This window comes from Petromyzon marinus, chromosome 37 (genome assembly GCF_048934315.1).
Source record: "Petromyzon marinus isolate PM22_M1 ecotype Great Lakes invasive population chromosome 37, UKy_Petmar_22M1.pri1.0, whole genome shotgun sequence".
Classification (NCBI taxonomy): Eukaryota; Metazoa; Chordata; class Hyperoartia; order Petromyzontiformes; family Petromyzontidae; genus Petromyzon; species Petromyzon marinus.
Window position 1 is genome coordinate 13,676,964 of NC_133703.1, and position 27,178 is coordinate 13,704,141.

Below are 27,178 nucleotides of genomic sequence, written 5' to 3' on the forward strand. Positions count from 1 at the left end.
GCACCGCCCGTGCTCCTGGTGTTGTTGATGCATTTGGGCTACGCCCATCCCCAAACCTTTATAAACAGTTTGCCTTTAGAGGCTGACTCCTTTGCCTGATGACGACCGCTTGTGTTGCGATCGAAACGTCGTGATTATTTTAATTTTATTTCTAACTATGTGACTTTACCGAAAGAACCAAAGAGTATAGTTGCATTCTAGTTTACATGTTGTGGTGTTCCTCATGAGACTTTGACTTGCAGACTGTCGTTTTTCTTTCTGCAGGTTCCACCATTATCTGGAGGATAAGTTGGAGCTCTCACGGTCAACATTTGCCGCACTGTCTGCTGACTTCCCATGATCTTTTGGAGCTGTCATGGGACTCTTATTTTCATTTGAGGTCACATCAAATTACTTCATGACCTTTTCAGGCCCATTCAGGTGTGCAGCTATCATAAAGAACTAGTTTGTGCGGCCAAATTGTCTTATTTGTTTATTGGCTCTGCTCTGTTTCCTTTGTTACATTTAAAGTTATTGCAGTGTCTTTTTCAATTATAATACCGTACAGTTCACCAGAGTTGAGTAATACAGTGTATTTTTTATATGACCATTTTATGTAATAAAACATACAACAAACACTGCAGACATTGCAATTATTTTGATTGGACTGTAATTGTACAGGTTTGCCTTTGTTCCAGACCACTTGTTTCAACACCTGATTTACGCCAACCTTACCAACTGAAATCCACCCTGTCTGCAGCCAGTAAAACAGCAAGGGATGCCTACCAGGCGTGCAATAATTATCTTCCCCACTGATTTGGTGAATACGCACGATTTACGAACTTAATCAATTTTCAATGTGGCTCATTTATATCGTCACGTGTATGGTTCTGTTTGATTCATTACCCTAAATGTAACAGCATACCATGGGCATATTATTTTCTTGAACTGTAATTAAGTGTGTCTTATAGGCACTATTTCATGCACCTATTGCAAGTGTATCAACTGATTTGAATTGATGATTCAATGCATCGTGGTGCCACATGCCTAGGAAGACTCAAGTCATCTCAAGTCGGGAATGGGAATTTGGATCATTTGGACAAGTGAGTTGGTTCCGTGTATTTACATATACACTTAATATTCCGATTAGTACAGTTAGCTACGTACGGTAAAAAATAAGTTCAACATACAGTACATACGAACAGAGAAAGTGAAAATTGGCAGTAGATGTAGAGCTGAGGTGCAAATGCGCAGGGCACAGTGGACGTTGCTATCACTGGTCCGGTGTGCTCTGTGCAGGGCCCGTGGTGGTGATGATGTTGAAATGTTGACGGTTCTCGCGCTCAGAGATGCCGAGTGGGCAGTATGCCACGACACAGAATCACCATGGGCTTAAATTTTGAATTATATATATGAAAAAAAATACATATAGCAGTGTACAGGAATGTTGATTGTTTTTCTAAAATTACCAATTTTTTTTGTACAGTGTGTGGTGTGTTGAGATGAGAAAATAAAATCTTTATATTCCAAGCTGTGTGCGTGATGCTTGTGTAGTGTTCTTAAATGAAGACACCACACTACGTGGTTGGAGGCAATCCGTTTATTCACACTTCCTTCAATGAGGACCTTTACGGAGCTGGTTCTATAATTGGTGTAGACGTCCATGTCACTCCGTAACCCCCTATACACGAGGCTAGAGGAACTTGGATAAACTGTTCTTGGCCACCAAGGTCTGCGCAAAGAATAAGGTTTCACCCAGAGCAGCCTTGTTGGAGGGAACCGGCAACATCCCTTGGAATTTTGCCTATCACGTTTCTTTAATCGCAAGGGAATTAGCATCTGTGCGCCAGGGGGAATTTTTACAGTACGGGTGGCCATCGCCAGAACTGATTTGGTGACCCAAAGGTAATTCTGTGCAGCCTTGATCGATAAGGATCTGAAGGGGCATTTTGGCTAGAAAATCCGTTCCCAATAGGCAAGGTACAGCCAGAGACGTGGAAACAAGCACGGCGCCCATCAAGCTAATGTCGCCGATGCATACTGTCGCTAATAACTGGCCAATAATCCCCAATGATTGACCATTTGCGGCAAAACACGGGATATTAGGCAAAATGGCGCGAGATTTTGGCGGCAAACTGTCGTAAATAATCTCGGAAATGATTGTCGCCGATGCACCGGTATCCACAAGTACCCGTACCTCAATCCCATCGATAGTCCCAACGACAGTGGACGACCCTGCTGCTACAGCAATAACACGGTGACACAAGGCGTGCAATTGCGCAGGACGTCGCGGCCAACCTTCACCCGGAACAACGCGTCCCACCCGCGATGCGCCCCGACTCGCACCGACGACTCGCGATCCAGAATCCGATGCATGAGGTGGATGTGTGGGCTGTGTGTGAGGTGCACCGCGACTTTCCTGAGGGCCCCGATGAGAGGAGAACGGGCGATTGTAGTATGGCGGCGACGTGGTCTTACCCGTGGAGTGCGGCAGCTGATAGAGGTGTCCCGGCAGGCCGCATTTAACGCACACTGTCGGCCTGTCCCTCTGGCGGGAGGAAGGCTCCGTTGGGTGTCCTTGGTCGCCGTGTGGCTTCGCATCTGCCCTCATTGCCCTACCGACGGAGAAGGAAGTGCAGGCTCTTGGCGATGCTCCGTCTTCGGCCGCTCCGCCGTTCGCGGTGGTTAGGATGCCTGCAGCCACGTCAGAGCGTCGCTGAATGCTGAAGTGTGCTTTCAGGCACCGCGCAATTTTGAGCGAGGAGAGGTCGTCCATCGCAGGCAGCACAACCTGTAGTTCCCGGGCGAGCTGGAGCATCTGTTCCAGGACCAGCGAGTCCCTGCTGACCTGGTCCATCCCGGGGTAGGCTGACATCGCTAGCGCCTGAAGCGCGCTGCGAAAGGCGTCTCGGCCTTTTTCTGCCTCCGTGTGGCGAACCTCTGGCGCTTGTGTGACTGGGGAGCGTAGACTAGCGCCAACTGAGCCAGAACTTGGGACAGAGAGGGCTTGTCCTCTTCAGGAATAGCTCGAACGCCGCCAGAGCTTCGTCGTCCAACGCCGTTGGCAGCGCACATAGCGCCTCCTCCTCCGTCCAATTGGCTTTCTTGTAAGTGGCGGTAAATCGGCGTCTGAATGCTTCCTAATTGCTGCCAGTTGCTGTAAATTCCTTGACAAATGGTAGTCTCTTCTTGAGTCCATGGTCTTTGGGTAGCGCTGTCGGCAGAACTTGAAATTGGGCGGGAAGCATTTCCCGCCTGCTGTCCAAATTGGTGGGCACTTGCGCTGCTTGCGTCCCTCGGGTTTTCCGCGTGCGGGAAACGGCGGTGGTGGAAGTCCTGGGGCATTGGACGGGCATCCTCTCGTCGTCTTCCTGCTGCATAACGGCAGCTAAGGCAGTGACGGCGGCCAGGAGGTCTCCCATAATGTCTTTCTTGGTTCGGCGCTGACTCCTTGGAGGCGGCAGTGTGGTCAGATTTTGGTCTTCTCCCCACGATGGCGGCATAACAGCATCCTGTCGTCGTGGTTTTCCTAGTCCGAGGACGACCTTGGAAATTGTTTTCTCCTTGTTAACATGACTGAACTATGCTATCACCAACTATTATAACTCCTGACATCAGTTGTAGTGCTCTTAAAATCCTACAGGATTTTTCGTTCAATGTCACATATTGTAGGGGTACTCGCCATTCGAACGCCGATGCCCTCTCGCGATTGCCAGCGCCCGGGGAGTGCGCATGTTTTTCTGGTTCGGGTCGCTGTCGGCCATGCGGCTCGACCACCCCCCTACCCTCTCGTTGCATCTGCCGCGAACGCCGTTGAGGGGACGGGTGACGTCCCCGTCGCGCGTGATGCTACCTTGGGTCTTGATTATGAGGTATGGGGACGTCGAAAAGCGGAGGATTCGTCCCTTCTTAAGCTGTACCGGCGTATCAGGCTGACCGCCGATGGTGATACCACACGAGATGTGAACTCGTTTGTGCTGCGGGGAGGATTGTTCATGTATTGGGATGGAGGATTGCGCCGTTATGTTATTGTTGTCGCTACTGCCCTGCGGGGCGAGGTGTAGGCTGTGCATAAACGGCTGTTGCACCTCAGAGTGCAGAAGACGCTGACTGCGCTCAAATTGGATTTTTATTGGCCAGCCATGGCTTCCAACGTTGAAGATCTACTTAAAGGCTGCGTGCAATGTGCCCGGCGCAAGCTGCCGGCGAGATCCTGTTATCCTCCGCTGCAATCCATCCAGGTGTCACGGGTGAACGAATTTGTTGCCCTCGATATTTTTGGGCCATTTCCCATTTCGGCGTGTGGAAACAAATATTTACACATGTGCGTCGAGTATTTCTCTCGCTGACCTATGGCTTGGCCGCTCCCAAATAAGTCGGCTGTTGCTATCACCGACGCATTCCTGAATGGCTATGTCTTGGATAAGGGGGCTCCTGAGCACCTGTTGACGGACAAAGGTAAAACATTTTCTTCCACGCTGCTGCATGAGGTTTGCGACTTGCTGGGTACTAAAAAGGTACGCACGTCCCCGTACCACCCACAAACGGATGGCATGGTCGAGCGCTTACACCGGACTCTGACCGCCATGTTGAGTCACTTGGTCAGCGAGTCGCAGGTTGATTGAGATTTGCATATCCCTGCGGTTCTTGCCGCTTACAGGATGACCCCGCACACGTTCACCGGCTACTTTCCCTTTTTGATGTATGGTAGAGAGTATAACCCTCCCATCGATGTGCAGTTACAGGCCGCGCCCGCCCCGAAAGTGTCCAAACTTTCCGACTCAATTCGATTCACTCCCGGGCCAGGCAGCTGGCCAACGAGTGGCTCAAGGATGGCCGCATTTCCATGCACGATTGGTTGCTGGGCGACAAGGCCTGGTTGCATTGTCTGCAGGTGCCAGTGGGCACGTCACCTAAATTGCTGCAACCTTGGAGAGGACCGGTTGATGTTGTTCGGGTCGTGAGGCCCCAATATATCCAGGTTCGGTTTGGTAAGTGGTGCTGTTTTGTGCACCCTCTCGCCTGAAACCTTCATCACGCCGTGCGAGTTTGTTTCATCAAACTCGCACGGGTATACCCGACGAGCTGGGGTGTGCGTTTGCTGGCACGCAACGCTTCGCCGTCGGCGGAGGCGACCCTCCGGGAGGCGCACGGTTGCCTCGCGGAGCTCCTCCACGCTGTGGCTTCGATCCTCGCGGAGATCAGTCCCACAGTCTGTCTGGTGAAAGAGGGAGCAGTGGTGCCGCTCATGGATGACGACTCTGCCGACATTTTGCAACAGGCGGGATATTCGGCGGGGCAGCCCGCATATTCGGCCGCCATTTTGTCACCGGCGTGGAGCGAGCAGCCCACCAAACTTGAAGATGCGCCGTCGGCGCCGATGGACATCCCGGCTCTCTACTGTCGGCTTTCTTTTATTAAAGAGTTTACGGCTACCAGTGACGACTGGGTGGCCTTCAAGCGGCGGTACCTCATGAACGTCGACTTGGCGGGATGGACGGAGGCGGAGGCACTGCGGGCATTGCCACAAGTTCGCCACGCGACGAAAGGGGGAGACCGAGTTGGCCCTCGCCTTCTATAGCGCGCTTTTGGTGCTAGCGAAAGCCGCCTTCCCGAAAATGAACCACGATGGGATTGACGCATTGGTCCACGAGAGACTGCTGGCCTTGGCGACAACCCTCCACACCATTCTTCCAGCCGAAGATGATGACATCTCGTTTCTCAAGGTCGCTAAGTGCATCCAAGCCCAGTAACTTCTACAACAGGACAGGGCACAGGTGACGTGTGCTGTGTCCCGCACGGAGCCGGGGCCACCTGATGGAGCGGAGCCCCTTTTGGCATGAGCGTCGACTTGGGGTGGAGGCGACCGGTGTGATGGTGGCGCGCGACGGACGGACAAGCAGCGGCGGCCAAGGTCGTTGTCTCGTTCCAGAGGTGGCTGTGTTACCTACTATAATTGCGGTCTGCCGGGGCACGTGTCATTGGGCTGCGCTTACCACGACAGCGCCTCCAAGCATCACCGCCATCTTACGCTTCCCTACACCCTAAGGCGAGTCGCGATGCACTCCACACTTGACCCCTGGCCTCACCTCACCCATCTAGGCATTTCAGTTCACGTCCCGGTCGCGTGTCGGTACGGGGGGGGAGTCCTATTCGTGATCGTGAGTTTCGTCAGCTCCGGCTGGATCAGTGGTCGAAGCTGGCTCATCGAGTGGTGGCTGCGGCCGCGGGTTCATCTGCCGTGCTTGGGTTTATTGAGGGTGTGGAAATACGGATTCTAGTCGACATGGGTGCGTCGGCAACTATCATCTCGGAATTGATATACAATATTTTGCCCCCTAAGTGTCGGGTTCTAGACCCTGTTGATGCACCATGTTTCGCCGCTAATGGCGGCTCGTTGGGTATTATCAGTTGGATAACGGCCGAGGCGTGCATCGCTTCTGTTAAATTGTCGGGACATTTTTGTCTCCACGTCCCTGGCTGTTCCATGTTTACTTGAAACCGATTTCCTTGGTAGGATGCTTCTGAAAATCTGTATTGACCGTGGCTGTTTGGAATTGCCATCCGGCCATCGTATGGGTACAGGCGCTCGCGTGCCGAACGGTGAGAATCCCTCCCGGCACGCAGATGTTAGTTCCCCTCCGCTTGAGGAAGCCGTTCGATTTGGGTGCTACGGAGAATGGAATTGTTTTGGGACCTTCCAACAAGGTCAGTCACGGACTGACTTTGGTGATGGCTCAGACGTTAGTGTCCAACGACCAGGAACCGTTTATTCAGGTTCTTAATACTGGGTTGGACACCACGGTCATGCGTCACCGGCGTAGCCGGAAGGGGGCATCGTCGGGAATGTGGGCGCTGAGTCTTACACATGTGGTGCCACCGCAGCGGAGCAGCTCGGCCGGTGCTACCCTCTCCTTGCACCCCCCCCCCCCCCCATGAACGTACGCACGCCCCACTAAACACTCACATGCACCCCCGTAGGGTCTCGAGGAGGGATCACCTGGTACGATGGGTTTTTACCCGAGCACCCCATTAACAGGGATGTTCCACGGTTTCACCGGACCAGGAAATTGGCTGAGCCCCCCAGACCGACTTACATGGTGCCCCCCCCTGAAAGAGGGCATAGAGCTTTACAGGCCGGCCGCGATGAAGCATACACAGCACAGGAGATGGTACCCCAAGGCAAGCAGCCTGCGGCAGTGTAAACAGTGGGGTGGGAGGATTTAGGAGAGAGGGCCCGAGGGGATTATCGGTGAGTCAGCGGCGGGGAACGCAGGTACAGAGACAATGGACAGGCGGGGGATGACGTGACCCCCCCCCCCTCCCTCCCCCCAACGGCCAGAGCGCTCAAAACGGCCGGAAAGAGGATTTGATTGGATGCGCGGGATGACATCATGTGGCCCGAGGATTAATGGGCTTTGGGAACATAAGGGGGCCAGGAGGGAAAATTGTGTCAGAGTTCTTCTGGAGTGGGAGAGAATACCAGCCGCCCTCAGCATCCATAGGACGCCTTCAGGGTGCAGCTGAAAACGATTGCCCAGGCAAAGTCTCTGAGGCGGGCATCTTCCCCAACCCCCATCGTGCAGCTGGAAAGAGGTGAGTAAGTACGGGGGGAGGGGGGGGGGCAATTCAGCCCAGCTCGAAGTCAGCTCGAGCTTGGAGGATAGACGCACTCTGCGAAGACTAGGTGATAGGAGGTTAGGCGCTATCCGAAGGGTGCTGGCTGGAGGGGGCCATAAACAGGGGTTCACTATTCGTTCCGGGAATAAAACCTTAGCACAGACTGATGTTTGACGCGTGATGCATGTGTGTGTGTGAAGAGTGGTGGGACAGCGATCGGCGCACAACGGTATGTGGGTGACTTTAATCAGTATATGCACGGCGCGCGCACATACAAATAAATAATTAAATAGAGGGACGCTTGGCCGCGCCGCGAGCATAGCGCGCGGAGATTAATTGATTCCGAGCTCAGTCGGCTTGTTGACACAACGGCTTAGTGGAAATAATTAATTAACTCTAAACAGCAGCGAGCGGGGAGTCAAACAATATTTCCCAATCCGCGCAGTTAGGACACGCGAGCGGGGCGGAAGGCGCGAGCGTAATTAACCAATAGGCAGTGTCTGCCAGCCGCTGGCTATGTCAGTCAGCGAGGGCGCTGGTGCGGGGGTCCGGTCACCCGGTTGGGGGCGGGGATGGAGGGGGCAGACGTCGCACCCCACCCGCTCGCGGGGAGTGGGGAGAGGGAGATCAGCCCCTACCTAATGGGGAGTGGGGAGGGGGGCATTAGCCCCCAAACACGCGACAATCCCGGTACATGGATGAAGGTTGGATTGACAAATTGTGTGCTGAGAGTGGCACCTTATCCATGGACCAGATAGGGAAGCTGCGGGTGCTCTTGCATGAATTTTCGGATATTTTTGGCAAGAGAAAATTTGATTTTAGACGCACATCGCTCCTGCAGACATCATCTCACCATCCACCAGTCCCTGGGGAGCTCCGATTGTGCTTGTGAAGAAGCACGATGGTAGCTTACGATTTTGCGTTGATTTTCGGAAGCTTAATAAGGTTTCTGTTGCGGATGCATATCCCTTGCCTCGCATGGATGATTCGCTTGACGCGTTAGCGGGCGCACGTTTCTTTTCCACTCTCGATCTCCTATCCAGGTTCTGGCAGTTGCCGCTTGACGATGTTTCGAGTCCTAAGACGGCCTTTCGTACGCCTCAGGGATTGTTCGAATTTAATCTGCTTCCTATGGGGCTCCATTCCACGCCAGCCACGTTCCAACGTTTGATGGAACTGGTCCTGGTGGGTCTCCAGTGGGACTCGTGTTTGATATATCTGGACGATGTAATTGTCTTCAGCCACACTTTCGATGACCATTTGGTCCAACTGCGTGCCATCTTTCTCAAAATGCATGCGGCTAACCTTAAATTTCAATCTCAGAAATGTTACCTCCAGAAATTGGTTAGGTTTCTTGGCCACATTGTTAACGAATCGGGTATTGCGACCGACCCGGAGAAAACTGCGTGCGTTCGAACTTGGCCGACCCCCACCGCGGTGAGTGAGGTGCGCAGTTTAATTGGCTTTGCATCCTATTATCGCCGTTTCGTTGCTGGGTTCGCATAGATTGCGAAACCTCTCCACGCATTCATGGCTAAGGGTCATGAGTTTCATTGGGGGGAGGAGGAGGAGGCTGCAATTCATGCCATCCGCGATGGATTGGTGAACACCCCTCCTCTGCGTTATCCGGATTTTTCATTGCCGTTCATTCTGGATTCGGACGCTAGCAATACCAGAATTGGGGCCGTCTTGTCGCAGGTTGTCGACGGGGTGGAGAGCGTTGTTGCGTACGGCAGTAGAGTGCTGTCTCCGGCCGAACAGTGGTTCTGTGTTACCCGCCATGAATTGCTAGCCATTGTGGTTTTCATGCAGCAATACTGCCCCTACTTGTACGGTAGAAAATTTGAGGTGCACTCTGTAATGCAGCGCTTCAATATGCGCTGCGTGTGGACCAGCCATCAGGCCAGTTATCATGCTGGCTGGAGATCCTGCTGGACTTCTCGTTCCATGTTACGTACCGCCATATGAACGCCAATGCCGTGTCGCGATTGCCAATGACTGGAGGTTGCGCGTGTTTTTCGGGTTCCGGGCGTTGTAAACTGACCGATGTAACCTCACTTCGCTTCCTCCTTTCGCGGCATCTGCCGATGCGGCGACAGGACAGGCGCCGGTCCGGTTGCACGGGATGCGGTCATTGGCCTGGATTACGAGGAATGGGGACGCCTTCAGGCAGAAGATGCTTCGCTACTCAAATTGCAGCATCGTGTGAGGGAAGCTGATGGGGGCACGGATTGATGCGGCATCGCCTCGGTCATTCTGCGGGGTGACTTACTCATGCATTGGGACGGGGGACTTCACCGTTATACCATTATTGTCCCCACTGCCCTGCGAGGTGAGGTTGTTTGGGCTGTGCATGAGCGTCTCTTGCACCTGGGCGTGCAGAAGACGCTGGCCACGCGCAAACTGGATTTCTATTGGCCGGCCATGTCTGCGGATTTGGACAATTTGCTCAAAGGGTGCGTGCAGTGTGCTCGGTGGAAGTCGCCAGCGAAACCCTGCCGCCCCCCCTTGCAATCAGTTGTTGCTCTGGACATCCTTGGTCCATTCCCCACTACCGCTCGGGAGAACAAATACCTGCTTGTGGGGGTCGAGTATTTTTTATGATGGCCTGTCACCTGGCCGCTCCCTAATCAATCGGCTGTGACTATTACTGAGGGATTTCTCAATGGTTATGTTATGGACACAGGCGCTTCAGAACTCCTTTTGGCCGATCAGGGCAAGAATTTATCTTCTAAAATGTTGCATGAGGTCTGCGCTTTTTTGGGAACAAAGAAGATGCGCACGTCACCGTACCACCCGCAGATGGATGGCGTGGTCCAACGGCTACATAGGACTCTGACCTCCATGTTGAGTCACCAGGTCAGTGAGTCACAACTCGATTTGGACTTACATATTCCTACGGTCCTCGCCGCTTACAGGATGGCCCCACACGCGTCCACCGGCTACTCACCGTTTTTATGTATGGTAGGGAATATGACCCCCCCCCCATTGACATGCAGTTGCAGGCCACGCCCAAAATGTATAAATCCAAGATATCTGACTCCGTTCATTTCACTCTTCAGAAGCTTTCCGAGGCACGGGAAGCTTCCAGGGTTAATTCCGAGTCGCGACAATTGGCAAACGAACGGCTTAAGGGAGTGCGTGCTTCTCTGTATGAATGGACACCTGGGGAAAAGGCTTGGTTGCGCTGTCCGCAGGTGCCAATGGGTACATCGCCTAAGTTACTCCAACCCTGGCGAGGGCCGGTCGATGTTGTTCGGGTTGTTCGACCACAGTAGTGTGTCCAGATCAACTTCGGTCGGCGGAGTTGGTTCGTGCATCCCTCTCGCCTGAAACCGTTTATCGCGCCACGCCAATTCGTTTCATCTCCATATTGCAGGGGCCGAGTGTTGAATGTGTCCGACGAGCCAGGGTGTGTACCCGCTGAGGTTGGTCCTCAGCGGAGCGGTTCTGTTCTGCCCCAGGTGCTGCGCGACTGACGTCTCCATCAATGGCCGCGCATGCCGGCTTCGCAGGCTTTCAGCACAGAGGACCCGTTGACCCGGCCTACTGCTCTTCGTGAGGAGCCGGGTTCGGCGGAACATTTGCACATTCCAGGGTGAGCGAGCCCACCTCCCCTGGAGGCCCGGCATCACGGACTCGCTCAAAGACTCGTTTTTCGTGATCCCCTTACACACACGCTCCCACGCTGTCAGTTGATTGTCGTGCTCATTGAGTCATGGCGGTTATTGGCTGATCCTTGCCGCCATTGAGCTCACGAGCATCATTACACGGTGAAGGTGGGAGGTGTGGTGGTAGAGGGAATCCCGTGGGTTTACGCGTTATCCTTGTTGGGTGCTTTTGGTTGGGTTCATTGGTTTACACCCTTCTCCATGCGGGTTTTGTACATTTGTGGATAATGTTAATTTGGTACAGGTGAGTTAGGGTATTTTTGCTGTTCTTGTTATAGTTGAAGCACACTATGCTTTTTTCTTGCATTTCCCTAATTTGTTCATTGAAGGGGGAGTTCACAGCCGGGATGGCTGAATGCTACGAAGGGGGGGGGAACGGCGGCGGTGGAAGGCCTGGGGCGTTGGACGGGCGTCCTCTCGTTGTTCTCCTGCTGCATAACGGTGGCTAAGGCAGTGACGGCGGCCAGGAGGTCTCCCATAATGTCTTTCTTGGTCCGGTGCTCACTCCTTGGAGGTGCTGGTGTGGTAAGATTTCGGTCTTCTCCCCGCGTTGGTGGCATAACAGATTCCCGCTCCATCTCCGGGTCCTGAGCTCCCGGGGTCGATTGTTGGGGAGCCCCGTCGTCGTGGTCGGCCTCATCCAGGTGTGTGACGTCATTTATGGACGGCCCCTTCGTGACTGCAGGAATTCATATTTTTGTCAGCAGCTGCTGACATTTGGGCTACGCCCATTTTAAACCTTTATGAACAGTTTACCTTTAGAAGCTAACCCCCTCTTCCTGATGACGAATGCTTGTGTTGCGATCGTAGTTTTTTGTTATTTTCTTTGAACCTATCTACGTTAGTTTACCGAAAAACCCAAAGAATATTAAAATTTACTTCTATCCCTCTTGTTGTGCATCTTGGCGGTTTTTTCTCCTCTGGTTTCCTCTTGTAGCTAAAACACGCCTGACACTGCAACTCGCTCCTATATTGGCCAAGCATCCCCAAAGTGCTGGGGAGAATGAATCAATCACCTACACATTTCACTCCAGCATTGGAATTCAACACACGGGGCAATGTCAAGCCGTACGGTTGACCCGTATTCTTGTCCATACGGCGTGCAGTCGTATCAATGCGGGCAAAAACAAATGTCTTGTCTGTGTTTCTCCCTTGTGATGTGGCGTTGTAGGATGAACGTTGATATGTTTAATGAAGTAGGCACTGATAAGGGGTTGACAGGAAGGCACCACCCGCTATCCGCCACTCCGTGACGGTGACGCCTGTGCCAGGCCAGGTGCACTTTGAGGGCACGTGAAGTGTCAAAAGGCTCGCTTGCTGGGCAAGGAGGTGACTGGACAGACCCAGCATGGGGCTGGCTCTGCCTGTAACGCCGCCACGTGGCAACATCGCCCCCTACTGGCGACGGCCCGCCCGGGGCTTTCGACTCGCGGGGAGCCGCCGCCGCCGCCGCCTCCACTCGCAAGCCGAAGTCGTCGTCGCCGCCGTCATGTCGGCGATGAATTTTGGCACCAAAAGCTTTAAGCCGCGACCTCCAGACAGAGGATCCTTTCCACTCGACCATCTCGGTGAGAGTGCTCGGCGCTGGTTGGGCGGCGTTTGGTTGCGTGGAGTTTGAAGTCTCCCCGGCGGGCGGGTGGCGGTCGCAGGCCTGGACGCATCGCCTGGCACTCGTGTGGCTGTGTGTGACTGTAGTTAACTCTTGTGGCTGTGTGTGTGACTATAGCTAACTCTTGTTATGTGTGTGTGACTGTAGCTAACTCTTGTTACTGTGTGTGTGACTGTAGCTAACTCTTGTTACTGTGTGTGAGACTGTAGATAACTCTTGTTGTGTGTGTGTGACTGTAGTTAACTCTTGTGGCTGTGTGTGTGACTGTAGCTAACTCTTGTGGCTGTGTGTGTGTGACTGTAGCTAACTATTGTTGTGTGTGTGTGTGACTGTAGCTAACTCTTGTTGTGTGTGAGACTGTAATTAATTGTTGTTGTGTGTGTGAGACTGTAGATAACTCTTGTTGCTGTGTGTGTGAGACTGTAGATAACTATTGTTGCTGTGTGTGTGTGACTGTAGCTAACTCTTGTGTGTGTGTGACTGTAGCTAACTCTTATTGTGTGTGTGACTGTAGCTAACTCTTGTTGTGTGTGTGAGACTGTAGATAACTCTTGTTGTGTGTGTGACTGTAGCTAACTCTTGTTGTGTGTGTGTGACTGTAGCTAACTCTTGTGTGTGTGTGACTGTAATAACTCTTGTTGTGTGTGTGACTGTAGCTAACTATTGTTGTGTGTGACTAGATAACTCTTGTGGCTGTGTGTGTGACTATAGTTAACTCTTGTTGTTGTGTGTGATTGTAGATAACTCTTGTGGCTGTGCGTGTGTGACTGTAGCTAACTCTTGTTGTGTGTGTGACTGTAGATAACTCTTGTTGTGTGTGTGTGACTGTAGCTAACTATTGTTGCTGTGTGTGTGAGACTGTAGTTAACTCTTGTTGTGTGTGTGTGACTGTAGCTAACTCTAGTTGTGTGTGTGTGACTGTAGCTAACTCTTGTTGTGTGTGTGTGACTGTAGTTAACTCTTATTGCTGTGTGTGTGACTGTAGTTAACTCTTGTTACTGTGTGTGTGACTGTAGCTAACTCTTGTTGCTGTGTGTGACTGTAGTTAACTCTTGTTGTGTGTGTGAGACTGTAGATAACTCTTGTTGTGTGTGTGACTGTAGATAACTCTTGTTGTGTGTGTGACTGTAGATAACTCTTGTGTGTGTGACTGTAGTTAACTCTTGTTGCTGTGTGTGTGAGACTGTAGATAACTCTTGTTGCTGTGTGTGTGAGACTGTAGATAACTCTTGTGGCTGTGTGTGACTGTAGTTAACTCTTGTTGTGTGTGTGAGACTGTAGTTAACTCTTGTTGTGTGTGAGAGACTGTAGATAACTCTTGTTGTGTGTGTGAGACTGTAGTTAACTCTTGTTGTGTGTGTGTGACTGTAGATAACTCTTGTTGCTGTGTGTGTGACTGTAGTAAACTATTGTTGTGTGTGTGTGACTGTAGCTAACTCTTGTTGTGTGTGTGTGTGACTGTAGATAACTCTTGTGGCTGTGTGTGACTGTAGCTAACTCTTGTTGCTGTGTGTGTGACTGTAGTTAACTCTTGTTGCTGTGTGTGTGACTGTAGCTAACTCTTGTTGTGTGTGTGACTGTAGATAACTCTTGTGGCTGTGTGTGTGACTGTAGATAACTATTGTGGCTGTGTGTGTGACTGTAGTTAACTCTTGTTGCTGTGTGTGTGACTGTAGTTAACTCTTGTTGCTGTGTGTGTGACTGTAGTTAACTATTGTTGTGTGTGTGTGAGACTGTAGATAACTCTTGTTGTGTGTGTGTGACTGTAGCTAACTCTTGTTGTGTGTGTGTGTGACTGTAGTTAACTCTTGTGGCTGTGTGTGTGAGACTGTAGATAACTCTTGTTGTGTGTGTGACTGTAGATAACTCTTGTTGTGTGTGTGTGATTGTAGCTAACTCGTGTGGCTGTGTGTGTGACTGTAGATAACTCTTGTTGTGTGTGTGAGACTGTAGATAACTCTTGTGGCTGTGTGTGAGACTGTAGTTAACTCTTGTTGTGTGTGTGTGACTGTAGTTAACTCTTGTTGCGTGTGTGTGAGACTGTAGTTAACTCTTGTTGTGTGTGTGTGACTGTAGATAACTCTTGTTGTGTGTGTGTGTGACTGTAGCTAACTCTTGTTGTGTGTGTGTGAGACTGTAGCTAACTCTTGTTACTGTGTGTGTGTGACTGTAGTTAACTCTTGTTGTTGTGTGTGAGACTGTAGTTAACTCTTGTGGCTGTGTGTGTGTGAGACTGTAGTTAACTCTTGTTGCTGTGTGTGTGACTGTATATAACTCTTGTGTGTGAGACTGTAGATAACTCTTGGTGTGTGTGTGTGACTGTAGTTAAATCTTGTTGTGTGTGTGTGACTGTAGTTAACTCTTGTTACTGTGTGTGTGACTGTAGTTAACTCTTGTTGTTGTGTGTGTGACTGTAGATAACTCTTGTTGTGTGTGTGTGACTGTAGTTAACTCTTGTGGCTGTGTGTGTGTGAGACTGTAGTTAACTCTTGTTGCTGTGTGTGTGGCTGTATATAACTCTTGTTGCTGTGTGTGTGTGTGACTGTAGCTAACTCTTGTTGTGTGTGTGTGACTGTAGTTAACTCTTGTTGTGTGTGTGTGACTGTAGTTAACTCTTGTTGTGTGTGTGAGACTGTGGTTAACTCTTGTTGTGTGTGTGTGACTGTAGTTAACTCTTGTTGCTGTGTGTGTGACTGTAGCTAACTCTTGTTGTGTGTGTGAGACTGTAGATAACTCTTGTTGTGTGTGTGTGAGACTGTAGATAACTCTTGTTGTGTGTGTGTGACTGTAGATAACTCTTGTTGCTGTGTGTGTGAGACTGTAGCTAACTCTTGTTGTGTGTGTGTGACTGTAGCTAACTCTTGTTGTTGTGTGTGTGACTGTAGATAACTCTTGTTGTGTGTGTGACTGTAGCTAACTCTTGTTGCTGTGTGTGTGACTGTAGTTAACTCTTGTGGCTGTGTGTGTGAGACTGTAGTAAACTCTTGTTGCTGTGTGTGTGTGACTGTAGCTAACTCTTGTGGCTGTGTGTGTAACTGTAGCTAACTCTTGTTACTGTGTGTGTGACTGTAGCTAACTCTTGTTGCTGTGTGTGAGACTGTAGCTAACTCTTGTTGCTGTGTGTGAGACTGTAGATAACTCTTGTTGTGTGTGTGTGACTGTAGCTAACTCTTGTTGTGTGTGTGTGAGACTGTAGATAACTCTTGTTGCTGTGTGTGAGAATGTAGTAAACTCTTGTTGCTGTGTGTGTGACTGTAGTTAACTCTTGTTGTGTGTGAGACTGTAGATAACTCTTGTGGCTGTGTGTGTGACTGTAGTTAACTCTTGTTGTGTGTGTGACTGTAGCTAACTCTTGTTGCTGTGTGTGTGACTAGCTAACTCTTGTTGCTGTGTGTGTGTGACTGTAGCTAACTCTTGTTACTGTGTGTGTGACTGTAGCTAACTCTTGTTGTGTGTGTGTGACTGTAGTTAACTCTTGTGGCTGTGTGTGTGAAAGGCGGGCTTGCAGTATATCACTTTAACTGTTGTATTTTATTTACGCGCTAAACTTATAAATCACAACTTCTACGTCGTCCGTTTCAGACGTTTATTAATTTCAGTGAGCATGTGGGGGCCATGGCACAGTGAAATTTAAATCAACGTCGTGTTCACAGTGCACAGAAACATGATTAAACAAACATAGTGTAATGTTGTACAATAGCGATGGGGTGTAACGCGTTATATTGGAGCTAAGCGGTGATGTACAATGTACACATTGTGACAACTGCTGGCGTTAATGTCCATCACAGTGACATAACTACATCGACACAGGTAACTTCATACATAACTAGCAACGAGCTACATCTCCACCGACATCACTTTTATCACCTAAATGTATAAACTAAATAACATAACCAGAAGCTGCAATTGATGGCACTAATATAAACTACGTAACTAATAAAAAAAGAGTAATTCCTGCAGTCACGAAGGCACCTAATCAAGTTCGAACCACCTTTACGGGAAGGTATAAAGTCTGTGTCTTTGTGTTGTCTCTGTGTCTTGTGTCTTGGTGTTGTATCGCTGTATTGTCTCTGTGTGTCTGTGTGTGTGTCTTGTGTCTAGACTTGGTGTTTGTATCGCTGTGTTGTCTCTGTGTGTGTGTGTTTGTGACTTGGTGTTGTATCGCTGTGTTGTCTCTGTGTGTGTGTCTGTCTTGTGTCTTGACTTGGTGTTGTATCGCTGTGTTGTCTCTGTGTGTGTGTCTTGTGTCTAGACTTGGTGTTTGTATCGCTGTGTTGTCTCTGTGTGTGTGCCTTGTGTCTTGACTTAGTGTTGTATCACTGTGTTGTCTCTGTGTCTGTGTGTGTCTTGTGTCTTGACTTGGTATTTGTATCGCTGTGTTGTCTCTGTCTGTGTGTCTGCCTTGTGTCTTGACTTGGCGTTGTATCGCTGTGTTGTCTCTGTGTGTGTGCCTTGTGTCTTGACTTGGTGTTGTATCGCTGTGTTGTCTCTGTGTGTGTGTGCCTTGTGTCTTGACTTGGTGTTGTATCGCTGTGTTGTCTCTGTGTGTGTGTCTTGTGTCTTGACTTGGTGTTGTATCGCTGTGTTGTCTCTGTGTGTGTGTCTTGTGTCTTGGTGTTGTATCGCTGTGTTGTCTCTGTGTGTGTGTCTTGTGTCTTGGTGTTTGTATCGCTGTCTTGTCTGTGTGTGTGTGTGTCCTGTGTCTAGACTTGGTGTTGTATCGCTGTGTTGTCTCTGCCTGTGTGTCTTGTGTCTTGACTTGGTGTTTGTATCGCTGTGTTGTCTCTGCCTGTGTGTGTGTCTTGGTGTTTGTATCGCTGTGTTGTCTCTGTGTGTGTGTCTTGTGTCTTGACTTGGTGTTGTAGCGCTGTGTTGTCTGTGCCTGTGTGTGTCTTGTGTCTTGACTTGGTGTTGTATCGCTGTGTTGTCTGTGCCTGTGTGTGTGTCTTGTGTCTTGACTTGGTGTTGTATCGCTGTGTTGTCTCTGTGTGTGTGTCTTGGTGTTTGTATCGCTGTGTTGTCTCTGTGTGTGTGTCTTGTGTCTTGACTTGGTGTTTGTATCGCTGTGTTGTCTCTGCCTGTGTGTGTGTCTTGTGCCTTGGTGTTTGTATCACTGTGTTGTCTGTGTGTGTGTGTTTGTGTCTTGACTTGGTGTTTGTATCGCTGTGTTGTCTCTGCCTGTGTGTGTGTGTCTTGGTGTTTGTATCACTGTGTTGTCTGTGTGTGTGTGTTTGTGTCTTGTGTATTGACTTGGTGTTTGTATCGCTGTGTTGTTTGTGTGTGTGTCTTGCGTCTTGGTGTTTGTATCGCTGTGTTGTCTGTGCCTGTGTGTGTCTTGTGTCTTGACTTGGTGTTTGTATCGCTGTGTTGTCTCTGCCTGTGTGTGTGTCTTGTGTCTTGGTGTTTGTATCACTGTGTTGTCTCTGTGTGTGTGTGTTTGTGTCTTGACTTGGTGTTTGTATCGCTGTGTTGTCTGTGCCTGTGTGTGTGTCTTGTGTCTTGACTTGGTGTTTGTATCGCTGTGTTGTCTCTGCCTGTGTGTGTGTGTGTGTCTTGGTGTTTGTATCACTGTGTTGTCTGTGTGTGTGTGTTTGTGTCTTGTGTCTTGACTTGGTGTTGTATCGCTGTGTTGTCTCTGCCTGTGTGTGTGTCTGTGTGTGTGTGTTTGTGTCTTGTGTATTGACTTGGTGTTTGTATCGCTGTGTTGTTTGTGTGTGTGTCTTGTGTCTTGGTGTTTGTATCGCTGTGTTGTCTGTGCCTGTGTGTGTCTTGTGTCTTGACTTGGTGTTTGTATCGCTGTGTTGTCTCTGCCTGTGTGTGTGTCTTGTGTCTTGGTGTTTGTATCACTGTGTTGTCTCTGTGTGTGTGTGTTTGTGTCTTGACTTGGTGTTTGTATCGCTGTGTTGTCTGTGCCTGTGTGTGTGTCTTGTGTCTTGACTTGGTGTTTGTATCGCTGTGTTGTCTCTGCCTGTGTGTGTGTGTGTCTTGGTGTTTGTATCACTGTGTTGTCTGTGTGTGTGTGTTTGTGTCTTGTGTCTTGACTTGGTGTTGTATCGCTGTGTTGTCTCTGCCTGTGTGTGTGTCTTGTGTCTTGACTTGGTGTTGTATCGCTGTGTTGTCTCTGTGTGTGTGTGTGTTGGTGTTTGTATCGCTGTGTTGTCTCTGCCTGTGTGTGTGTGTGTCTTGTGTCTTGGTGTTTGTATCGCTGTGTTGTCTCTGTGTGTGTGTGTCTTGGTGTTTGTATCGCTGTGTTGTCTCTGCCTGTGTGTGTGTCTTGACTTGGTGTTGTATCGCCGTGTTGTCTCTGTGTGTGTCTTGTGTCTTGATTTGGTGTTTGTATCGCTGTGCTGTCTCTGCCTGTGTGTGTGACAACTCGTGCCCTCTACCCGCACCGTCCTTTGATATGTGCTCTCTTCATGCTAATTTGTGTCCCATTGTCTCTGAGTCCCAGCCCCTCCGTCTCTGTCTATCAAAGGCGTCGTCACAGAGATGCGGCTTTACTTCTTCACTGTGTGCGTGTCTCTCCCCATATGTCTCTTTGTGGTCTGTGTTCCATCACTCTCTTAAATTTCACACTTAACTTACAATTTAGCAATCTTTGAAATGGCGTAATCTACCAGACCATGCGTTAATTGTGTTTTAACCGACCGTCTGTGTTGCTTTATATAGTTTCCAAATTTTGCTAAACCCTGTTTGATTTAGTGTGCTCCGTCTCTCTGTGTGTCCCCTGGTGTGTCTGTGTTAATTCCCTCTACTTAAGGTCTGTATATATACATCTGCGGTTATGTGTTTCCTCTCTCTCTCTTAAATTTAGCTCTTCTGTACCTGATGATGATTGCTTGTGTTGCAATCGAAATGTCGTATGCTATTATATAATTGTATTTTTTATTATTTCTACGTGACTTTACCGAGAAAAACAAAGAGTAATTACTACATAACCACAATTACGTATTGTGATTATTAAGAGTGTAACTGATGAGGCACATTCTTAAAGCAGTTGTTTTTCTTTTTGGTTAACGAATGGCTTGAGGCATTATTCCACGAATGATGTTTCTCATGTGGAAATATGATAAACATAAGCAAAACAAAAGTCATTTGCAAAATGCGAAATAATATCTCGAGGGACACCAGTAGAGATCACAGCAGACGATCGGTGAATGTGGGTCAGGATCAAAGTGGTGAGAGGTGGTGGAGAGGCCTGGGTGACTACAATTAGGGATTTACAAACACCATCCATAATAGAGGTTTTTTTTTGGTTAGATCGCGTAAATATATAAATGTGTCGTTAAAACCCGCCACCACCCGACACAGCCAACTAGTAAGGGTTGTCACGTAAACAGAACATGCCAATTGGTCACTAGTACAGCACTAGTGTATATTCTTGGTTCTTTCGGTAAAGTCATGTAGAAAGGAAATAATATAAATGAAACAATTATTTTATTATTTCCCTTCTACGTGACTTTACCGAAAGAACCAGGAATAGGAATCCCTGCAGTCACGAAAGCTTTAAAACAATAGTGTATAGTGTAGTGTATAGTGTAGTATACTAATACAGCACACCGGTGTGTTGGAGAGCCAAGCCACAACATTTACAATCCGAATACGACGTTTCGCCAGATTACTAAACTAATGAACGTCGTGAGAATTTTATTGTGTTATTGTATTATTTTATTCTCATTCTACGTGACTTTACCGAAAGAACCAAAGAAGATGAATCCTTGCAGTCACGAAAGCTTTAAATCGAAAAATTACAACTAGATTCATCGGGCGACAGCCAGACTTGTGAAGAAGTCCACTTGTTTAGTTCCTTATATAGTGGCGTAGATGTTGTGACCAAGCTTCTGCGCTCTTGCCACGTGGGGGGGGGGGGGATGGTAATTAATGAGTCAACTTACATTATCCTTAACAATCCGTGCATCGTACCTTATGCGACATTGATTGGAAACAGTGACTATACAAACGTAATTGCACGCTGGGATTGCACTGCGGGATTGCTAAACTAATTAACTATTTTTTATTTTACCAGGTAAGGTCCACTGAGCTCTGTAGGTCTTTTTCTAAAGCGATCTGGCCACCAATGATAGCTCAATGAAGTGGCTTATCACGTGGAAATGTATAGCAGCCCAATGACTCCAAACGCGTGTTAATTCAGGATGTGGAGGGAAAAGATGGAGAGGAAGACTTTTATCATAGGAAACAAATTAAAAAAAGACACATCGACTTGAGAAAAAGTTAAGTGGCCTTGGGCAGGACTCATCGCGAGAAGGGGGGGATGATGGCCAGTGGATGAGACTGGTGAGGAAATAGCAGCCAGGAGGGACTTCTGCCCGAGAGTGTAACCACTATGGAGATGGATCGCTGAGATTCTCCCATTGTGTAGGAGCTAGCTGGATTCTGGCATTGCAAGACTTCAAGAGATGGTGGTGATGTGGAGAGAGCCCTTCATATCGGTCTGAACGATTAATCCATTTCAAATCTAAATCGCAATTTGGAACAATGCGATTAGCAAATCGCAAAGGCTGCGATTTTTTGCGATTTTTTTATTGGATTTGTATTATTACTTTATTTATTTAACTTAACAATTGTTTTATGTTTGATTGTTCTATTTCAATTAAAACATTTTAATAAATACATGTTGGAAGCAATTTATATATTTTAAGAACTCTCATATTTTTATGGTATCATGTGGTAATGCTCTATCACAGCGGTTCTTAAGCTGGGTTCGGTCGAACCCCAGGGGTTCGTTGAGTCACTCTCCGGGGTTCGGCAGGGGTCAAGACACACACAGTATAGCAGCCCGGTTCGCACTTGCAATGTCAGGCCGTTTTTGTCGGCCGTCAAAAAAATTGGCAACACAAAATTTTTCTTCGCCGTGTTAGATTACAAATATTTTGTTGCTTAGTAAAAATGTGTTACACAATAAATTCAGCCCACTTGTATTATTTGTGACGTCACGCTCCGCTTGGCCATCATTGGCTGCAGCTAATCACACCACATTGCGTGATCAGGAACTTGGTGCGCTCAGTAGTCGACTTGTGGCTGTTGTGATTGTACATCATTTGTGATTTTCTTTTAATCTTCTAATCCCTTCATACTAACTATGTCGAGCAAAAAAAGAAAGTGGTTGGACGAATACGTACAATATGGATTCACGTGTATAAAGGAACGTGATAGGAGTCAGCGTCCTCAATGCATGATTTTCAATGCCAAGTTGAGCAATTCTAGTCTAGCACCGGCAAAACTAAAGGAACACTTCCTAAAGCTGCATGGAGATGGTAAATACAAGAACACAACGCTTGCTGAATTCAAGGTGAAGAGAGCCAGATTCGATGAAAAGGCTACTCTGCCTGTTCTCAGCTTTGTACCCATCGACAAACCGATCCTCACAGCATCGTACGAAGTTGCGTACTTGATCGCAAAGCAGGGCAAACCACAGACCATTGGTGAAACACTAGTAAAACCAGCTGCGTCGAAGATGGCGAATATCATGCTGGGAAAATCAACTGAAGATAAGTTATCCCAAATTCCTCTTTCAAATGACACTATCAGCAGCAGAATAGACGACATGAGCAGATCTGATTTCAAGCCCAGCAAAATTCAGCCTCCAACTCGACGAGACCACCGACGTTTCCAATCTAAGCCAGCTTGTTGTATTCGTGCGCTATATGAAAGACGACGTGATAAAGGAAGATTGTTTTTATTTTGTAAGCCTCTTACAACAACAACCAAGGCAGTCGATGTGAAGAAACTCGTGGATGACTTCTTCAGAGACAACGATCTTTCGTGGAATATGGTTTCTGCAATTTGTTCGGACGGAGCTCCAGCCATGCTGGGACGACACTCTGGTTTTGGAGTGCTGGTGAAATACGATGCACCACACATCATTGTTACGCACTGTGTTCTGCACAGGCATGCGTTGGCAACAAAAACCTTGCCTCCTAAACTGGCAGAAGTATTAAAAATTGTAGTTGAATGTGTGAACTACGTTCGAAATAGTGCTATGAAGCACCGCATCTTCAAAGAGCTGTGTAAGGAAATGGGCTCTGAATTCGAGGTACTTCTGTACCAACATTGTCACGCAGATTGCTTCAAAAATTCTGAGTTCATTCTCATTTTGATGTACATGGCCGATATTTTGGATGCTCTCAATCATCTCAATCGACAGATGCAGGGCGGTGGAGTCAACATCATCGAAGCGGAAGAAAACCTGAAGGCGATTAAAAAAAAGCTACCTTTATGGAAACGACGAACAGAGAATGATATTCTTGGTTCTTTCGGTAAAGTCATGTAGAAGGGAAACAATAAAATAATAAAAATATAAAACAAAATTATCACGACGTTTCGACTGCAACACAAGCAATCATCATCAGGTGTGAAAACCACAGCAAGAAAATTTGATAAAAGTGGCGTTTTTTTCACGTTAGCACCACGGAGAGCGATTTGTCAGTTATTCAGGTGGACGAGTCCATCTATGCTCGGAAAAGAGGAGGGGGGAGACGAAAATAATGGATGCGGTCTGAAAGCCACTGTAAGCGTGAACAATCAATTAAGACCCGAAATGGTTTATCAAATCCTTCCAATGATTGCTAAGCCAGAATCCATCTTCTCGGTTGAAATTGTCTCTGTGTTTGTATATGTGGATAGCCTCATGAACGAACCTCTCATGGTAGCCAGATTTAAATCAAAAAGAGAATGATAACTTCGCAAACTTTCCCCTGCTGGACGACTGTGTAAGTAAGATCGAAGACGTGTTTGGAATTGGAGACATTTCTGTACCTGGGGAGCTGAAGCAAGCAATTGCTATGCACTTAGATGAGCTCGCAAAGTCTCTCGACGGATACTTCCCCACCAGAGAGTCATATCCAGCATGGGTGAGACAGCCGTTCACGTTTTGTGTTGCGACAGCAGATGTCAACGATAAATACCTCAAGGAAATCATTGAACTTCAGCAGAGCCAGCTTCAACAGGAACTCTTCAGAACAACAACGCTCTCAACGTTTAGGTGTCACCAAATCGTACCATACCCTCTTATTGCTAAGAAAGCCCTTGAGATACTCACACCGTTTTTTGCAACGTATCTTTGCGAGCAATCTTTTTCGAGGATGGTAGCCATTAAAACTAAGAAAAGGAACAGACTTTGTTGCGAAAATGATATGAGAGTGGCACTTGCCAAGATGAAGCCACGCATTTCTGAACTTGTATCTGAAAGGCAACAGCAAAAGTCACATTGATTTGCAGTAAATATTCATTGAGTTATGTTTTTGCGTGAAATTGATGTTTTGTTGGTTTTGTTCTTTGAACACAGTGATTTTATGTGCAACTGATGCATGGTTCATTTTGTGCACTAATAAGATATATACCTATGTTTTGAAGAAATATTTTATTTTTCCAATTACGAAGGTTTCGGTGAATGCACTGATGAAGCTTGCAGGGTTCAGTACCTCCAATAAGGTTAAGAACCACTGCTCTATCACATGTTTTAAATATATTACACTGAATATTGAACTGAAGCTTGACTTTAAAAATTTTAATCGCAATGTCAGAAAAATCGCAATTAGATATTTTCCCCAAATCGTTCAGCCCTACCTTCATACAGCAGTCAATTGTTTATGATAATGAAACCCATTGTCACCTCTCTCTTTGTCATAGTCCTTGGAATGCAGATGTTATGCAAATAGGCAACAATTCAACGTGCGTGCCAAAATTGGCCATGCTGAAATGTTCGTAAATGTTTTCCTTTGCCGAGAAAGGTATCACTTGAAAGCTCTGGAAAGGAACTTTTCAAACCTATTGTTATTTTTGTACAAAACAAATAATGACGCACTCCATGAACGCCTTCTGTCTTTTGCCGGTGCTTCATTAAGGGGAGTGCAAGGAGTTCAAGGAGGCCTTCATGAAGTGCCTCAGTGAATGTAACTATGAAAATGTGCAGTGCCGGTTGCAAGCCAAAGAATACTTGGAGTGCAGAATGGAGAGGTGAGGGGGGGGGGGAGTCTCGTACTTATTCCTAGAGTGGTAAATCACCACTTTGAAAAATGACAAGCATTTTGAGAAAATAAAAATAAAGACATGCTGGTCTCAAATATAGATTAAAATTGTGAAATCATATAAAAGCTATCTCACTGTAAAAAAGTTTGTCGAAGTATAACCGTTCTGTGTCAATTAGCTGTTTGCTTGTTTGTAACAAAATAAAAGTGTGCTAAATTGGTTGACCTGAACTAGTCGTGGTATTTCCACATTCCCATGATGAGGGGAAGGGTACCTATTACAACAGGTGCCGTTGACTTGGCTTAAAGTTGTTATTATTTTATCAACATCTGGAGGGATTTCAACTTACAACCTTCCGAGTGCGGGTGTTGCCCTCTTGCTACTTAAAATAAGCCATTGGTAAATGATGTCACCAAACTTTGCAAACCGGTTCTTGAATAGGTGTATGTCGAGCTTAAAAGGCTACTTTGGATATACGAGCAGGAAATGTTCTGCCCATGCCGGGAAAACTGTTTTGTTTAACCCCGAGACAAAACCTGACACTGCCACAGTGCAAAAGGAACCCGTGCTTAGAGGTTACTGGTGGTGGCGTGGTGCATTGTCCCTTGTGTCAGACACCGCTGTGCTGCCAACTGTCAGAAGGGCTCCGAGACCTGGTGTTTGAAGGCTTAACGGTGTCGCGTGACGTGTGTGTGAATGGGCAGGCAGCTGATGTCCCAGGAGCCACTAGAGAAGTTGGGATTTAAGGATCTCATGGGCGAGGATGGAAAGAAACCTGAAGAGACATCCTCCTGTCATCCCCGATAACAAAACAAGCGTAATGGCAAGGTGTAAATAACTTTCTGCTCAAACGAGAGATGCTGGGGTGATATTGGATCGTGTGAGATAGTTTTGTTTTTAAAGAGAAAATGTAAAAAAAAACATAAGGTCTATTCTTGGGAGTTCTTGCATTTCGACCTTCAATCACCAATGGAAGAAAATCTACAGGAAAATTAGCATTTTGTCAAAAGTTCCTTGAAGGGTATTGGCATTTACATTGTAATCTGCTTAAATATATGTGCAGCTTGATGAACTTAATTTTCCTAATTTAACTACAAGCAATAGTATGATGCTTTTTGTGAATGTATTTTGACAAGGTTAAACATATAGTTGTACTTGTATAATTTAACATGTGTATGTTCAATAAAGTGTTGGGGTTTTTGTTTTCACCGCCATTAAAGAGAGTGCCCTTGTTTCTCACAGTAGGCTGCAGATGGCAGGGATAATGCGGTAATGACCCCTCATGTGAAGATGCTGGCAGACGTTGGCTCGTAGACGTGGGCGCGCGATTGCTTTTATCAAGGGATTACCGCCGCAGGGTGCGAGGGCCCCACCCTGATGGGGAGGATCGGCAACAGACGGTGGCTGGGTGAGGTCACACGCCGAGCTCTGTAGGTGTCCAGGAGCGAGTCTCACGGCATGATAAACCACGACGAGGAGACGCCACGCAGCCCTCAATTACACTTAGTGACTGCGTTGGGAATGGTCGATTCATGACCACAGACCAAAACCACCACGTGGGACGGAGACCATCCCAAGCTCACCGTATGCTTTAAATACGAATTAAAACAAATCAAATCCTTTATCGACCATGCCTACATCATTCAAAATACGGCCATAAAATGCATTAAAATGCTTATTCAAAAAGGATACAGATAATATTTTAAGTAGGATTCTACATGCCTACAGGGCTCAAATTTACATTGGTGAATGTGCCTGTCATGTTCTTGGGGGTAACGTACCAATGGTTCATAAACATCTGCCTCGGGTGTTTATGCTATTATTACTATTTCGATTTGTTCAAAATTTCTGTTTTGAGACCTTGGATGCTGCAAGACCAATGGGAAGTGCTTGGCCATTCCAGCTCCATTTAAGTTTGATCCCACACTGCTTCGCGAGTTGCGTGGCTCCGTGGACTAGCCCCCTCCTACTTCACCCCTCTCCCCCTCCCTATCCTCCACAGCCAGAGAGTATTACCAGTAGCATTAAGCACAGCCCTAGGTCAGGTGAGGTCAACCTGAAGTTATAATCTATTACTGTGTATAATTTCTGCACTTTATAAAACAAACTTGGCACCGAAGTTACTGGCTGCGTCTCTCGCGTGCTAAGTCCCCCGTGACTTCACAGAGGGCTCCTCTGGCGCTTGGCCGACTCGCACGTGTCGCGTCACATGAGGAAAGGTGGGTCAGGACAGTGAGGATGCTGCGGGAATCCGGGCCGAATTTGGTTTTCCCGATTCACTAACCGAGTTGTTTCCCGGATGTTGGTGATG

At 47.8% G+C, this 27,178-nt stretch overlaps 2 protein-coding genes across 3 annotated transcripts in view; both read left to right on the forward strand.

The window, feature by feature from the left end:
- ATAD5 (ATPase family AAA domain containing 5) overlaps nucleotides 1-1,509 on the forward strand; it is a 33,106-nt gene extending 31,597 nt beyond the window's left edge. For both annotated transcript variants that reach the window (XM_032967353.2, XM_032967352.2), the window contains exon 26: nucleotides 265-1,509. In XM_032967353.2, coding sequence (XP_032823244.2) covers nucleotides 265-340 — 76 coding nt within the window. In that variant the 3' untranslated portion in view covers nucleotides 341-1,509. The remainder of the gene's footprint in view (nucleotides 1-264) is intronic.
- Nucleotides 1,510-12,603: 11,094 nt separating this feature from the next.
- On the forward strand, nucleotides 12,604-26,075 carry COX19 (cytochrome c oxidase assembly factor COX19). Its single transcript, XM_032967351.2, has 3 exons — nucleotides 12,604-12,838; nucleotides 24,744-24,855; nucleotides 25,572-26,075. The coding sequence occupies exons 1-3, from the start codon at nucleotides 12,619-12,621 to the stop codon at nucleotides 25,672-25,674; spliced, it is 435 nt and encodes a 144-aa protein (XP_032823242.2). The 5' UTR covers nucleotides 12,604-12,618; the 3' UTR covers nucleotides 25,675-26,075.
- Nucleotides 26,076-27,178: the final 1,103 nt, after the last annotated feature.